This window comes from Perca flavescens, chromosome 19 (genome assembly GCF_004354835.1).
Source record: "Perca flavescens isolate YP-PL-M2 chromosome 19, PFLA_1.0, whole genome shotgun sequence".
In the NCBI taxonomy this organism is placed as follows: Eukaryota; Metazoa; Chordata; class Actinopteri; order Perciformes; family Percidae; genus Perca; species Perca flavescens.
In genome coordinates this window covers 26,846,497-26,863,345 of record NC_041349.1, presented here as the reverse complement: position 1 = coordinate 26,863,345, position 16,849 = coordinate 26,846,497, and the positions used below count along the sequence as shown (strand labels likewise).

The 16,849-nt window shown below is 36.1% G+C and overlaps 1 protein-coding gene across 2 annotated transcripts; it reads right to left on the bottom strand.

Annotated features, from left to right (window-relative positions):
• Positions 1 to 12,528: 12,528 nt before the first annotated feature.
• cskmt (citrate synthase lysine methyltransferase) lies at positions 12,529 to 16,493 on the bottom strand. Of its 2 annotated transcripts, none has more exons than XM_028564369.1 (2): positions 16,224 to 16,493; positions 12,529 to 13,871 (listed from the first exon to the last, which is right to left on the bottom strand). In XM_028564369.1, the coding sequence occupies exons 1-2, from the start codon at positions 16,300 to 16,302 to the stop codon at positions 13,195 to 13,197; spliced, it is 756 nt and encodes a 251-aa protein (XP_028420170.1). In that variant the 5' UTR covers positions 16,303 to 16,493; the 3' UTR covers positions 12,529 to 13,194. The 2 variants fall into 2 exon arrangements, with proteins under 2 accessions (XP_028420170.1, XP_028420171.1); XM_028564370.1 differs by lacking the exon at positions 16,224 to 16,493 and adding an exon at positions 15,803 to 16,211.
• Between the last annotated feature and the right edge of the window lie 356 nt (positions 16,494 to 16,849).

The following is a 16,849-nucleotide window of genomic DNA, read 5'->3' as shown; positions in this document are numbered from 1 at the left end:
ATTATTTTTTTTCAACATACTATACTATGGCCCTTTTATCCCTTTTTTCAACATACTATACTATGTTGTTTCATCACTTTTTTCAACATACTATATGGCCTTTTCAACACTTTTTTCGACATACTATACTATGACTTATTTCGACATACTATACTATGGCCTTTTTATCCCTTTTTTAAACATACTATACTATGACTTGTTTCGACATACTATACTATGGCCTTTTTATTACTTTTTTTGACATACTATACTATGGCTTTTTTATCACTTTTTCGACATACTATACTATGACTTTGTTTTACTATTTTTTTTTACATACTATAATATGACTTATTTCGACATACTATACTATGGCTTTTTTATCCCTTTTTTCGACAAACTATAATATGGCTTTTTCATCCCTTTTCTCAACATACTATACTATGGCCTTTTTATCCCTCTTTTCTACATACTATACTATGGCCTTGTTATCCCTTTTTTCAACATACTATACTATGGCCATTTTATCACTTCTTTAAACATACTATACTATGACTTGTTTCGACATACTATACTATAGCTTTTTTATCCCTTTTTTCGACAAACTATAATATGGCTTTTTCATCCCTTTTCTCAACATATTATACTATGGCCTTTTATCCCTCTTTTCTACATACTATACTATGGCTTTTTCATCCCTTTTTTGGACATACTATACTATGGCCTTTTAATTACTTTTTTCGACATACTTTACTATGGCTTTTTTATCCCTTTTTTCAACATACTATACTATGACTTGTTTCGACATACTATACTATGGCCTTTTTATCCCTTTCGTCGACATACTATACTATGGCCTTTTTGTCACTTTTTTAAACATACTATACTATGGCTTTTTCATCCCTTTTTTCGACAAACTATACTATGGCCTTGTTATCCCTTTTTTCGATATACTATACTATGGCCTTTTTATTATTTTTTTTCAACATACTATACTATGGCCCTTTTATCCCTTTTTTCAACATACTATACTATGTTGTTTCATCACTTTTTTCAACATACTATATGGCCTTTTCAACACTTTTTTCGACATACTATACTATGACTTATTTCGACATACTATACTATGGCCTTTTTATCCCTTTTTTCGACAAACTATAATATGGCTTTTTCATCCCTTTCTCAACATATTATACTATGGCCTTTTTATCCCTCTTTTCTACATACTATACTATGGCTTTTTACATCACTTTTTTGGACATACTATACTATGGCCTTTTAATTACTTTTTTTGACATACTATACTATGTTGTTTCATCACTTTTTTCAACATACTATATGGCCTTTTCAACCCTTTTTTCAACTTACTATACTATGACTTATTTCGACATACTATACTATAGCTTTTTTATCCCTTTTTTCGACAAACTATAATATGGCTTTTTCATCCCTTTTTTCAACATACTATACTATGGCCTTTTTATCCCTTTTTTCGACAAACTATAATATGGCTTTTTCATCCCTTTTTTCAACAAACTATACTATGGCCTTTTTATCCCGTTTTTCGACAAACTATAATATGGCTTTTTCATCCCTTTTTTCAACATACTATACTATGGCCTTTTTATCCCTCTTTTCGACATACTATACTATGGCTTTTTCATCCCTTTTTTCAACATACTATACTATGGCCTTTTTATCCCTCTTTTCGACATACTATACTATGGCTTTTTCATCCCTTTTTTCGACATACTATACTATGGCCTTTTAATTACTTTTTTCGACATTCTATACTATGGCCTTTTTATCCCTTTTTTCAACATACTATACTATGACTTGTTTCGACATACTATGCTATGGCCTTTTTATCCCTTTCTTCGACATACTATACTATGGCCTTTTTATCACTTTTTTAAACATACTATACTATGGCTTTTTTATCACTTTTTTGACATACTATACTATGGCCTTTTTATCCCTTTCGTCGACATGCTATACTATGGCCTTTTTATCACTTTTTTAAACATACTATACTATGGCTTTTTCATCCCTTTTTTCGACAAACTATACTATGGCCTTGTTATCCCTTTTTTCGATATACTATACTATGGCCTTTTTATTACTTTTTTCGACATACTATACTATGGCCCTTTTATCCCTTTTTTCAACATACTATACTATGTTGTTTCATCACTTTTTTCAACATACTATATGGCCTTTTCAATACTTTTTTACGACATACTATACTATGACTTATTTCGACATACTATACTATGGCCTTTTTATCCCTTTTTGACAAACTATAATATGGCTTTTTCATCCCTTTTCTCAACATATTATACTATGGGCTTTTTATCCCTCTTTTCTACATACTATACTACGGCTTTTTCATCCCTTTTTTGGACATACTATACTATGGCCTTTTAATTACTTTTTTCGACATACTATACTATGGCCTTTTTATCCCTTTTTCAACATACTATACTATGACTTGTTTTTTTTTTGACATACTATACTATGGCCTTTTTATCCCTTTCTTCGACATACTATACTATGGCCTTTTTATCACTTTTTTAAACATACTATACTATGGCTTTTTTATCACTTTTTTGACATACTATACTATGGCCTTTTTATCCCTTTCGTCGACATACTATACTATGGCCTTTTTATCACTTTTTTAAACATACTATACTATGGCTTTTTCATCCCTTTTTTCGATATACTATACTATGGCCTTTTTATCCCTTTTTTCAACATACTATACTATCGCTTTTTCATCCTTTTTTCGATATACTATACTATGGCCTTTTTATCCCTTTTTTCAACATACTATACTATGTTGTTTCATCACTTTTTTCAACATACTATATGGCCTTTTCAACACTTTTTTCAACATACTATACTATGACTTATTTCGACATACTATACTATGGCCTTTTTATCCCGTTTTTCGACAAACTATAATATGGCTTTTTCATCCCTATTTTCAACATACTATACTATGGCCTTTTTATCCCTCTTTTTTGACATACTATACTATGGCTTTTTATCCCTTTTTCGACATACTATACTATGGCCTTTTATCCCTTTTTTCAACATACTATACTATGACTTGTTTTTTCAACATACTATACTATGGCCTTTTTATCCTTTTTTCAACATACTATACTATGACTTTTTTCACATTTTAAACATATATACTATGGCCTTTTATCCCTTTTTTTCTACATACTATACTATGGCTTTTCATCCCTTTTTTGACATACTATACTATGGCTTTTTAATTACTTTTTTCGACATACTATACTATGGCTTTTTTATCCCTTTTTCAACATACTATACTATGACTTGTTTCATCACATACTATACTATGGCCTTTTTATCCCTTTTTTCGACATACTAAACTATGGCCTTTTTATCCTTTTTTAAACATACTATACTATGGCTTTTTATCCCTTTTTCGACAAACTATACTATGGCTTTTCATCCCTTTTTTCAACATACTATACTATGGCCTTTTTATTACTTTTTTCTACATACTATACTATGGCTTTTTTCATCCTTTTTTCAACATACTATACTATGGCTTTTCATCCCTTTTTTTGACATACTATACTATTGCTTTTTATCCCTTTTTACATACTATACTATGGCTTTATTCAACATACTATACTATGACTTTTTATCCCTTTTTTCGACATTCTATACTATGGCTTTTTATCCTTTTTTTTCGACAGACTATACTATGGCTTTTTCATTAATTTTTTCAACATACTATTCTATTGCTTTTTTAACTCTTTTTCGACATACTATACTATGGCTTTTTATCCCTTTTTTCGACATACTCTACTATGGCTTTTCTCGACTTACTATACTATGACTTTTTTATCCCTTTTTTCGACATTCTATACTATGGCTTTTTCATCCCTTTTTCAACATTCTATACTATGGCTTTTTATCCCTTTTTTCGACATATTATACTATGGCTTTTTCATTAATTTTTTCAACATACTATAGTATGGCTTTTTTCAACATTCTATACTATGGCTTTTTATCCCTTTTTTCAACATACTATACTATGACTTTTTTTATCCCTTTTTTCGACATTCTATACTATGGCTTTTTTATCCCTTTTTTCGACATACTATACTGTGGCTTTTTTATCCCTTTTTTCAACATACTATACTATTGCTTTTTTCCACATACTATACTATGTCCTTTGTCGACATACTATGCTATGGCGTTTTCATTACTTTTTTTGACATACTACACTATGGCATTTTCATTACTTTTTTCGACATACTACACTATGGCTTTTTTATCCGTTTTTCAACATACTATACTATGGCCCCTTTTTCAACATACTATACTATGGCTTTTTCATGCCTTTTTTTTTCTAAATATTATACCATGGCTTTTTTCGACATACTATACTATGGCTTTTTTATACCTTTTTTTGACACACTATACTATGGCTTTCTTATCCCTTTTTTCGACATACTATACTATGGCTTTTTGATCTCTTTTTCACATAATATACTATGGCCTTTTAATCACTTTTTTCGACATACTATACTATGGCTTTTTAATCCCTTTTTTCGACATGGTAAACTATGGCTTTTTATCCCATTTTTCGGCATACTATACTATGGCTTTTTCATCACTTTTTTCAACATACTATACTATGGCTTTTTCATCACTTTATTCGACATACTATACTATGGCTTTTTCATCACTTACTTTATTCAACATACTATACTATGGCTTTTCTTCACTTTTTTTTTAGACATACTATACTATGGCTTTTTCATTAATTTTTTCAACATACTATAGTATGGCTTTCTTATCCGTTTTTTCAACATACTATACTATGGCCTTTTTCAACATACTATACTATGGCTTTTTCATGCCTTTTTTTCTAAATATTATACCATGGCTTTTTTCGACATACTATACTATGGCTTTTTCATTAACTTTTTCGACATACTATACTATGGCTTTTTTCAACATACTATACTATGGCTTTTTAATCCCTTTTTTCGACATACTATACTATGGCTTTTTCATTAACTTTTTCGACATACTATACTATGGCTTTTTTCAACATACTATTCTATGGCTTTTTTATCCCTTTTTTCGACATACTATTCTATGGCTTTTCTCAACATACTATACTATGGCTTTTTAATCAATTATTTTTTTGACATACTATACTATGGCTTTTTTCAACATACTATACTATGGCTTTTTAATCCCTTTTTTAGACATTCTATTCTATGACTTTTTTCGACATTCTATTCTATGACTTTTTTTCGACAAACTGGTTTTACGTCAGGTCTGATAGTGCAGAGAGATAAGAGTATTCTTGGAAAACACAAGTGTTTCAAATCTTATGGGTGTAATACATTTGGAGACATAATTTCCCGGAATAGATTCAAATAGATAAAGGGGAAATGTAGTCTCAATGTATACACTTGAAATATATTTTATTATTTATTTTTTCATCCCTTTTTTAGACATACTATACTATGGCTTATTTTTTCCTTTTTTTCGACTTACTATACTATGGCGTTTTATCACTTTTTTTGACCTACTATACCATGGCTTTTCTCAACATACTATTCTATGACTTTTTTCAACATACTATACAATGACTTTTTATTACTTTTTTCAACATACTATACTATGACTGAAAATGTATAACTAGTATGTCAAAAAAAGTCTTAAAAAAGTCATATTTTAGTACGTCGAAAAAGTCATAAAAGGTCATAGTATAGTATGTCGAAAAAAGTCATAGTATAGTATGTCAAAAAAGTCATAAAAGATCATAGCATATTATGTTGAAAGAAGTCATAGTACGGTATGTCGACAAGTCAGAAAACGTCATAATAAAGTACATCCAAAAAAGTCATAGAAGGCCTATAGTATGTGGAAAAAGGGCATAAAAAATCATAGTATAGTTTTTCAAAATAAAAATCATAGTATATGTTGCGTAACAACCCGATCACGATTTTTTTGTGATTCCAGTCCTATCATCTCCTGGTTTGACCCCTGTGTGTTGATTCTGAAAGCAGTGTTGACATCTCAGAGAAAAAAGCGACACAAAGCAGGTTAATGAGACACACAAGGATATACATATTTCCTAATAATCGGTACATTTATTTAGATGACGTGCAAGATGGGCAGAAAGATTGTCCCAAGGTTTGTACACACAGATAGGAAAACAGTGTTGCAATTTGGGATACCAATAAAACCGATGAGAACGACTTTCTCGAGTTCTCACAGAATGGAATGGGTAATGTTACAATAGTAATAATAATAATAATAATAGTATGTATCAAAGAGTACTATAATATGGCAAAAAAGAAATCATAGTAGGCCTATAGTGTGTCAATAAAAAGGCTTAGTATATTATGTAAAAAAAAAGTCATAAAAAGTCATAGTATAGTATTTCAAACAATTCATAAAAAAGTAATAATATAGTATGTCGTAAAGTCATAAAAGTTCCAATAGTATGTTGTAAAGATATAAAAAGTAATAATATAGTATGTTTTAAAGTCATAAAAAGTAATAATATAGTATGTCGTAAAGTCATAAAAAGTCCTAGTATAGTATGTCGAAAAAAGTCATAAAAAAGGTCTAGAATAGTATGTCGTAAAGTCATAAAAAGTAATAATATAGTATGTTGTAAAGTCATAAAAAGTAATAATATAGTATGTCGTAAAGTCATAAAAAGTCCTAGTATAGTATGTCGTAAAGTCATAAAAAGTAATAATATAGTATGTTGTAAAGTCATAAAAAGTAATCATATAGTATGTTGTAAAGTCATAAAAAGTAATAAAATAGTATGTCGTAAAGTCATAAAAAGTCCTAGTATAGTATGTCGTAAAGTCGTTAAAAAGTCCTACTATAGTATGTCGAAAAGTCATGAAAAGTAATAATATAGTATGTGGAAAAAAGTCATAAAAAAGTCATAGTATAGTATGTCAAAAAGTCATAAAACATCATAGTATAGTATGTTGAAAAAAGTCATAAAAAAGTCAAAGTATATTAAGTCGAAAAAAGTATAATAGTGTAATAGTATAGTGTAGACTAGAGCAATTTTTTAAAGGGATGCATAAGGGTTCAAAATTTGGGAGAAAATCTAAATAAATTGTATTTCACACTAGATGAAAAGAAAAGTATTTCATGGCAGTCTACAGGACGTGTTCAGGTGTGTGCAGCCTATTAGCAGATAGAGAATAAACCCTTCACCATGCGCAAACAGAAGTAAAATCAGACTTCAATTTCAGAGCTCAGTCAAAAAAAAGCATAATAGTGTAATAGTATAGTTGTAGACTAGAGCATTCTTTTTTAAAGGGAATGCATAAAACATATGTATTATTCAGGAGAACCCTTCACCATGCACTTCACATAAACAGAAGTAAAATCAGACTTCAATTTCAGAGCTCAGTTTTCTTTCTGAATTTCCTCTGTGAGCTTTGTCCCTCCTTGTGGAAGACTTTCCCATCAGGCTGTTCTCTCCACTTCAGGGTGACTCCACTCAATCCATTCTCCTTCATTCTGCCCTGGAGCTGGGAAACACAAACGGTAGCCATTTTTGAAACATCAACCTAAATTATTTGTGAGAAGGTATAGCTTTTGTTTGGCCTGCTATCCACTCACCTTTTTCAGGATGTCTGCTTTTACTGCAGGGTCATTCAGATCCAGAGAGGGGTCCCCTGGCTTCATCCTCAGCTTAATTGTCTTCCTCATGACTGCTGCTTTGACACGAGAGAAAAAATAAGAAGAAAAAAAAACCTTTGTGGTACCAAACTCATTAATTCAAATGAGCATGATGTAATGCATCAAACTGCCTCTTCCACTAACCAGCACTCACCAGGCGGAGGGACGCTGTAGCAGACAAATGGTAAACTAGTCTCACAGGTATTTGTCTTCCATTTTCCATTTTCCTGCAAAGCTGCAAGACCACAGGCCCTGGTCGAGCCAATAGCGAATGAACCTGTGGACCAATAGCTGAATGAGTAGCCACTCCCATCGGACCAGTACAAGTTAGGGTCTCTGAACAAACCAATCCACATCCAGCCTCCACTCGGCACCAAGCTCTGGATCTTCTGGTTCTCAGTGTCGTTCCTCACAGTGGCCAGGTCTATGTAGTTCTTCCTGCAGTAGCTCTGAGCACCGGACCAACTCCTTTTTTCACTCACGACAACGTATTCAGGATTCAGGTGTGTTCCTGCAGTGAAAGTTTTAAATTTTTTAAATTTTAAATTGAATTTCAAAACAATCTTTTCCGAGACTAAAATTGAAATATGCCTCAATGTATCCTTACCACTGTTACAGATAAATGGGTAGGCTAACGTGCAACCATCATCCCACCACCCAGTGTTGTCAATGCACACACAGAACTGAGCCGCTGAGTAAAAGTCTGGTTCATTGTCAGTACGATCTTGCCAGTCCCTAATCTCAGTTCCACGCCCTCTGTAGCCGTCGGACCACCTCCAGTCGATCGTACTGTACAGGCCAATCCACACCTCAGATTTGTAGCCAAAAGATGCAACGGTGCCGAGCAGTTGGTTCATTTCTTCCGAGTTTCTAATGGTGGCCAGGTCCGTGTATGTCTCTCTGCAGTAGGCCTGAGCTTCAGCCCAAGTCTTTTTATCAGCAACAAAGTGGTACTGATGCAAAAGGCACGTGGAGATCTCCCAGCCTGTGAGGGGAAAACACGTGTTTGTCAAAGGTTGTATCCGTCTTTAAACCTGTGAGTGGCTCAAACTATCTTTTGGTTTGATGAATAATTGTGACATAGAGCCAGCGGTGGAAGAAGTATTCAGATCCTTTATTAAAAACCCGCCGACTTATTGGGAATTTAGCTTATTCACCATAACCCCCAGAGTTAGACTAGTCCATACATACCCTTCTCATCTCCGTGAGGGCTGTAATGCTGTCTGACGGCTCCAGCGGCATCAGGCCAGCACAGAACATGCAGGTGAATGGTTCCAGCAATCCTACTGCTCCGAATAAGTGACAAAATCACGCCAACATGTTCCTTTTTACATGTTGTGATTTATAGAGTCACAGCGTGTACAAAAAACAACGTAACATGAGACACAGCCGTCTTCTAACTGTAAACAAACTGGGAACTATATTCTTAGGCGGAAGAATATAGTACTTTGGCGGAGTGATATGCTCGCAGCAAGCCTGTCTGATGTCTCATGTTACGTTGTTTTGTGTACACGCTGTGACTCTACAAATCACAACATGTAAATAGGAACATGTTGGCGTTATTTTGTCACTTTTGTCACAATTCGGAGCAGTAGGCTAGTTGGAACCAGTTACCTGCAGGATCTGTGCTAGGCTAAGCTAATGCTGGAGCCATCAGACAGCATTACAGCACGCACGGAGATGAGAAGGGTATGTATGGACTTGTCTAACTCTGGGGGTTACGGTGAATAAGCTAAAGTCCCAATAAGTCGGCGTGTTCCTTTAAGTAAAAGTATTAATACCAGACTGTAAAAAAATAACTGTTACAAGTAAAAGTCCTGCATTGGAAATGTTAAGTACGTAAGTATCATCAGGAAAAATGTACTTAAAGGTCCCATGGCATGAAAATTTCACTTTGAGGTTTTTTAACATTAATATGCATTCCCCGAGCCTGCCTATGGTCCCCCAGTGGCTAGAAATGGCGATAAGTATAAACGGAACCTCTGCCTTTTGAGAAAATGAAAGCTCAGATGGGCCAAACCTTATGAGGTCATAAGGAGCAAGGTTACCTCCAACCTGGAAACAACTTATAGGCCTGTATATTGTTGGGTAGTTTAATTTATAATAAAAAAAAATCGTATTTTATAAACTACATGTGTTTTGTGTATAACATTCCTAATTTGTAAACTTGTAACTAAAGCTGTCAGATTAATGTAGTGGAGTAAAAGGTACATTAATTTGTCTAAATGTGCTTATTGTCATTCTCTGATAGGAGGAGGCCTATTACCTGTAGCAGCTGACTGACTGAGTGTGAACACGTTTCAGTGACTTAAACCGGGCAGACGCTGTACGGATTAAGCCCGATTTCAGCCCTGAATGGATTGCCCCTGACTAATTGTAGAAACGGGACAAATTTGTACCAGATCAGCTGTTGTTTGGGATACTTTACTTAGGTATGATTCCTACTTTACTACAGTTCAGAAGAGAATATTGTACTTCACTACATTCATCTGAAAGCTACAACTACTTACTTTTTTTTTTAGGTTGATATTGTACATAAAAACACATTATTAAAAGAAAAACACATTATTTAGGCCTGAGCTTCAGCCAAGTGGTTCTCTATGGCCTGTGGCCCTACCAGAAAAAGCTTGGGGCCCATTGTCACGCTCCAGAAGTCTATAGGTTGTTATCGATGTATTATAACAATCAATTAATGTCATAGATAATAATACCATATTCCTGATGATTTATGTCTATGTAATGCAGGAACTTAACTTGCAATGGCACATTTTTACATTGCTTTTAGCTGAATATTTTTACACAAAAAGTCTCCATCAGGGCCCAAAATAAAATAAAATCCATATATTTCAAATACTTTTTCAAACTAACCACTGAATTTGTGAGGACAACACCTATGGATTTTATTCATTTCAGTTCTAGTGTATTATACAATAAAAAGCAGTCAGACAGCAACTATATTAAAGAATTCACTGACCTGAGAGATACAAGACAACCAGCCAGACCCGTTCCATCATGATGCTGCTCTGTGGACTGTACAGTATGGCTCAGTGTACAATATGGGTCTCAAATGAAAGGATATTTGACAGGCAAATCTATTGAAAGTCAACACTAGCTCCTGTTCTTCGTTAATTTGTTACAAAATGTAAATGTCAATTGCACTCTTTACACAATAAGCAGTGTTGGTTGAATGGATGGAAATGTTGACATGGGTAGTGACGTTATTTTATGTAAAATAATAAGATAGGATAAGCCACCAAGGGAAATAGTTGAAATAGGGCTGATTGCCCTTTCAGTGTAACTGCCTCAAAAATATGTTTATGGAGCTATTACATTAGACAAATCAAGTGGATTTCTCCTAAATTACAGTCTTCAAAATTCACCTTTTTTGTTAATATCCTTCCACTGTAACCCAGAAACACTGCCCTCGGGAAACAAAGAGATTTTGTACTAAGATTGTAACTTTTGAAGATATCCACTTAGTAATTCAGACTGCTAACGCCTCAAGTTATTTTCAGATCCACATATTCACAGCAAGGACAAAGGACTTTGTCCACCATCACTTCTATTGGAAATGCTTTAGGAGTGGATCACTGTATGGTCTATATGTTAATAATAGGAGGAATGATTAAATCAAGCAAAACCTCTGTGTTGAAATATGGACATCTGGCTGAAAAATTGCAAGCCTACCTGCTAAGTTTTTTCAAATATGTAAACATTGTTTCACCATTTGTTCCCCTCTACCTCTCTCTATATATAATCTCTCTCACCTTGTGTATCCAATAAAATAGTGCGACAGATTCTACACCTTTTTTTTCTACCAGTTGTTAACAACTGTCTGTTTACATTTCCAGTCCTCGGGAACGGGAACACACTAGAATACATTATGATGGCTCAGTCAGATGGTTTCCCTTACCATTTCAATCATTTACAAGTTCAACAGTGACACATTGTTTCTTATCATTGTATAAGCGTTGCTGTTAGCTTTGTCGTAACGTGGCCTTCCTCCGACAGAAGGGAGAGAGAGCCCAGGGCATCGACTCACCTATTGACTATAGCATCAAGACTCTTGTGGGAGCTCAAAAATGAATGTGTCAGTGGGGGAAAAAATAATTAGAGGCATCACTACTCAAAAATAGAGCACATGGCTCGAGCACAAAAACATTAATAAAAGAGATAGGTCTACAGCTGAGAAGAGAGATGTGAATCCTACATCGTGGCATGCTGGATGAGACAGGTCTGCTGCCAATAGATGGCAGTGGATAACAAGTAATAACCATACCTAGAGATTGGCATGGGCTACTTTCCATAAGATCATCTCTCAATGCAAATCAAACCAGCTATTATGCTAACTGAAATAAAACCATGCCAATCTCTAAGCCTGGTATGTGATGATGTGGGGCTATTTGAATTCCAAAGACCAAGGGAACTTTATCAGGATGCATAGTATCCTGGATATATGAAATAACCTTTAAAAATAAAAATCTGCCTGCCTCTATGGGAATTTAACATAGGGGTGTGTATACTTATACCCCCTGTATTTTATTTATTTACAATACATTATTCATTCACAAAGAAAACGGGTGTCCTTAAAGGTTAGATTTTTCCTCATTTTTTTAAATGAAGGCATTAAGATCAATTTCCAAAAGACGATTTTTTTATTCATCTTTTTAGTCAACTTAGTTCACTTATGCTGAACACCGCATGTCTTAAATGTATAATTGTATTATACAACAGGTACACTGTAGTCACACATCGGCACAGCAATGGAGTATGGTCTGGCTATCTGTTCAGGGATAGGTGGAAAAAAAAAAAATCTGGCTTGTTTGCATTTCTTTAAACCAATCACAACCACCCTGGGCGGCACAAAGCCCCAACAGCGGAGATAGTGAGGGGAAGGGGACGCGCCGGATGTCAAGTTTTATCCCAGCGATGTACATCCGTTGAGCCAGACTTGACACACGTCATTTGTCTTGTCTTGTACATCGATCACAGAAAAAGACAACAATGAGGCAGATTGAGTGAGAGTAAAACACATGCATTTTTTTTTTTACTATCATGTTAAAAAATTTAACTTTTAATAAGACTTTTTCTTATTTAACATTATGACTGTCCAGATTAGGGATCGACCAATACTGTTTTTTTTCGATAGAGATTATTAGTAGTTAATAAAACTGATAACCGATATTTGCAACCAATGTGCATATACGGCGAAAATAAAAAGTCAAAATTAAGATTCTGGAATGTTTCAAAATCCAACACATGCTTTAGGCAATTATTTAATAAATGACAAACTGTCAACATAATACACAGTCGGATAGTGGTGTGGGCGGGACATTAGGTCAGGCTCAGTGGTGAGTGAAACCAGAGCAGAGGGAGCGCTCGGTTTACTTAATTAACTTCATCTGTTCTCCGGCAAATAAAACGCTGATACAGGCAATCTGTAAACTGCCAAAAAAAACGGGCCGATAATCGGTCTGTCCCTAGCTGCTATACAATAGGGCGAGGAGTCACTTGGTAGCAGTAGTAAGACATTCCCCTTAGCTCCCCGACCTCCTGCACCCCAACATCTGCTGCCATCACCCCCGGCTCCTGGGCCTCCGTCTCCAGCCACAGCAGCCTGGCATCAGGGTCCTCATCGGAGAACTGGAGCACAGATCCTGAGCTCCGCAGCACCTTCAAACACTGCTTCAGCACCAGACTGGCCTTCCCTCTCCCTTCCTTAGACCTCAACAAGGCGTCTGTGGTGCCCTTATCAACTATAAGGTCCACGCTGCTACAGCCATAGTGCCTGTGAAGCTGTGTGCAGTCCAGCTCTACGAACTCCAGCTGAGAACAGAGATTGTGAGGCTGAATGGCTTTGGCTCGGACGTGTTCCTGCATTAGTCGCACAGCTACGGGAGAGATGTCTGCACAAGTGACCCGGACCGGGTGGGCTGAGTGTCTGAAAATACAGGGCCCTAGAGCAGAAGTGCCACAGCCCATATCCAGGACTTGGAGCAGAGCATCTGGGTGGGACTCGGTGTGCAAGAGAGGCATAATGAAGTCCCGGACAGCATCGAAGCCAAAGAACCACTCAAAGTTTTTGAAGGTGGATGTCTCGCTGCTGCTCTCGGCGTAGAAGCGGTCCCAGGTTGCTTTCTTATCCATGTTTTCAATCAGTTCAGCTAGGCAGAAACACAGATGGGATTATGTTGCGGAAGTTAATAAGTGAACATTAGCTGTAAAACACATCAAACTAACCTTAGTGCCTGCATGGTTCTGCATGACGAAAATCTACCCAGCTGAGAAACTTTAATTTTGATTCCATGCTCATTAAAATAATTTAAAGCCAGTTTATTAGGTAAACAGCATGCGCGAGTTTGCGGGGGGCAAGGGGAGCACTGCCCCCCCCCTGGTAGCTGAAACGGGTAATTGCATTGTTTCAAAAATGAGTGGAATAATTACTTCTGACATAACCAGATATTTTATAAATACTTTAAAAACACAAAACAACTAAATGGGGATAGGTAATACATCTGATTTCATATACTGCTTTGGTAAAAATAATATTTTTTCAGGGCTCTGCCTCTCACCTGAGACCATTGTCGACGCATATGCAGGACGCAAAAAACAATAATTTGTTGCACTAGTCGGGACATCTTACCGTGCCAACGTTACAATACAGGTTGCTTAAATGCCATGTATATAAATTTGCTGTCAGCTTACTAATTGAATGTGCGTTTTGTGTAGATTTGGACTTTGATGCGTTTTATTCCACTTTGTTTAAACGGCGAAGTTCACCTCGTTCACCTGTTTGGAGCTGACTGGTGAATGGGACGCGCGTATAGGCCTTGCTGGATACACCGTGACTCTGTTTGTGAATCTACTGATCGCTGTGGATGACTTGTTTTCATGTCACTGGATTACGGCAAAATACTGATCTGTTTTCTTAACGTGTCTTAACGTTTTATGATGCGATTGCGCTTGGTTTCCGCGTTTAGAGAGGCATCTCAACAGACTGGAGGTCCAACACTGATTGTTCACTGTTAACCTACATGTTAGTTGAATTTAAGTGTCGGGGCATTCTGCCACCGTCTGTCTATTTTGCTCCAACACAGCCGTGCCCACGGGCGTCAGTTTGGTTTGAAATGTGCTGGGGACAGAGACGCATTCGGAGGTACATTTCCAGAAGTGCTGGGTACAATGACGCATACGTTGTTTTCTCTTTCGCGCAGGTCAGGCTTAATGTACGTAAACAATGACCAATGATTACCAAATTTCTCTCTAATATTGCTCCTCATAACTACGGAAAACTGTCAAAAAATAGAACCCAACGTCCAATTATTATGGACGTTATCTGACATTTAGCGTTTCTGCTTCACATTTTCAGCAGGGCAGCGGAGCAGCTGTTGGTTGACTCCCAACGGTTCTCATGGGCTTTATAAATCCTAACATGAAAAAGCTTAACGTGGTTTAATATACCTAAACAACGATCAATCATCACCACATTTCTGGTTAGATTTTTTGACAGTTTTCAGTGCTTATGAGGAGCAATATGAGAGAAATTTGGTAACCATTGTTTAGGTACAAGCCTTTTCCTCGCTTTTTCCTCGCCATAGCCTGTCAAGTTCTTTTGACAGGCATACGTGTTCATTTCAAGATATGGCCATGATAAATTTGGTGAAAGTTGTTGAAGTACATTAAACCACGTTAAGCTTTTTCACGTTAAGCAGAACAGGAAGCTTTGTGAACAGAGAAGCGTGCAGCCTGCGCAGCAGCAGAGCGGCTGTGTCTGTGCCTGGCCTGTGGGGACTGAGATTGTTGTGGATTTTTTGCATCTGTCGCTCAAGAATTATATGCGTTATTTACTTCTTTTTTTAACTAAATTGAGCTCGAGGTTTTAAAATGTTACAATGTAAATTCAAATCTGCTTAAAAAAATAAACCTATGTTTATTTAGCATGTTTGTTTTGTCGATATGTGATCGTGCTGTGTTTCCCAGGTCTCAGTTGCTACAATGAGTTTTTTTATTTTTTTTTTGCCCCCCCTGGCTCGAATGTCAAACTCCGCCTATGGTAAACAGAGCAAAAACTGTCCTGGAATATATGATATCCTACCATTTTTGAAGATGATAATGTCAGTTCGTTGTTGTTGAAACTGCGTTAGAGATGTGTTGATATATGTAGCTATGTATGTATTCGTTTTAGCTTTGTGTAACGTTAGCTAACATACTGGCAACTAGCTAGCTAAGTGCAAAACTATTGATGGTACGTATCCAAATTAGAGCTCTTGAATGAATGTGTAACCTATATAAAGTGTCAATTAACACAAACTTGCTGACGTTAAGTAAAATGAACACTTCCTAAAACAGATACCTAACGTTATTCAACTTGTCAAACATAACGTTGTCGCTAACCCACTGTGACGTTAGTTGGCTAACTAGCTAGCTAGCTTATTGACTGCAGTGGCACTGCCATGTGTTACACCATACAGCAACATTCCAGTTAATTAAAATATGTAAGTTTGATTTGAACGCACTTGTAAGAGAGTGATGCCGTACACAAGCTGCAAATAGCCTCCTGCCTGACAATGTCAGCGACTTTGCTAACAGAGACATTTTCTCTTAGCGACCTTGCGTCTTGTCTTCTTCACTCTTGTCCAACCGAGGAGCTCTCACTCTGCCCCAAATGTCCTGGTACCAACAGCCCACGAAAACGGCAACGAGACAGCATCTCCTGCTGTTGTAGACGACGATCTTTGATTAGGTCGTGCCGCAATGACGCGACTGCGCATGTGTAAATTCGGGTGTCAACAAAGGGCAAGCACATAACAAAAAACAGCTGTTCTCCTGTAGTCCTTTCTGTACACTGGGTTTTACATCCTTGCTGTAATATGTATGCGGATGTCGTTCCTGGTAGTGGCTCCTACAGCTACAAAAATGTATCAATATAACAATGTAACAATTATATATATTTTTTTATACCTAAGAGTGTTATGAAAATGCTTGATAATCAATGGCAGAATACTATCTTCATTGATAAATTGTAATTCAAACAGCATAGAATGTGTAACAATTACTGGTTCAGCTTCTCAAATGTGGAAATGTTCTGTCTCGGTGCAAAATGCGTACATTTGGGATTTCAGCTGTTGGTCGGACAAAAAGC

Excerpts from the sequence above, each read along its gene's own strand:
- cskmt (XM_028564369.1), bottom strand. The coding sequence starts at position 16,302 with ATGTCTCTGTTAGCAAAGTCGCTGACATTGTCAGGCAGGAGGCTATTT. Across the intron at positions 13,872-16,223 it reads ACGGCATCACTCTCTTACAA|CTGAACTGATTGAAAACATG; the intron begins GTGCGTTCAAAT and ends GTTTCTGCCTAG.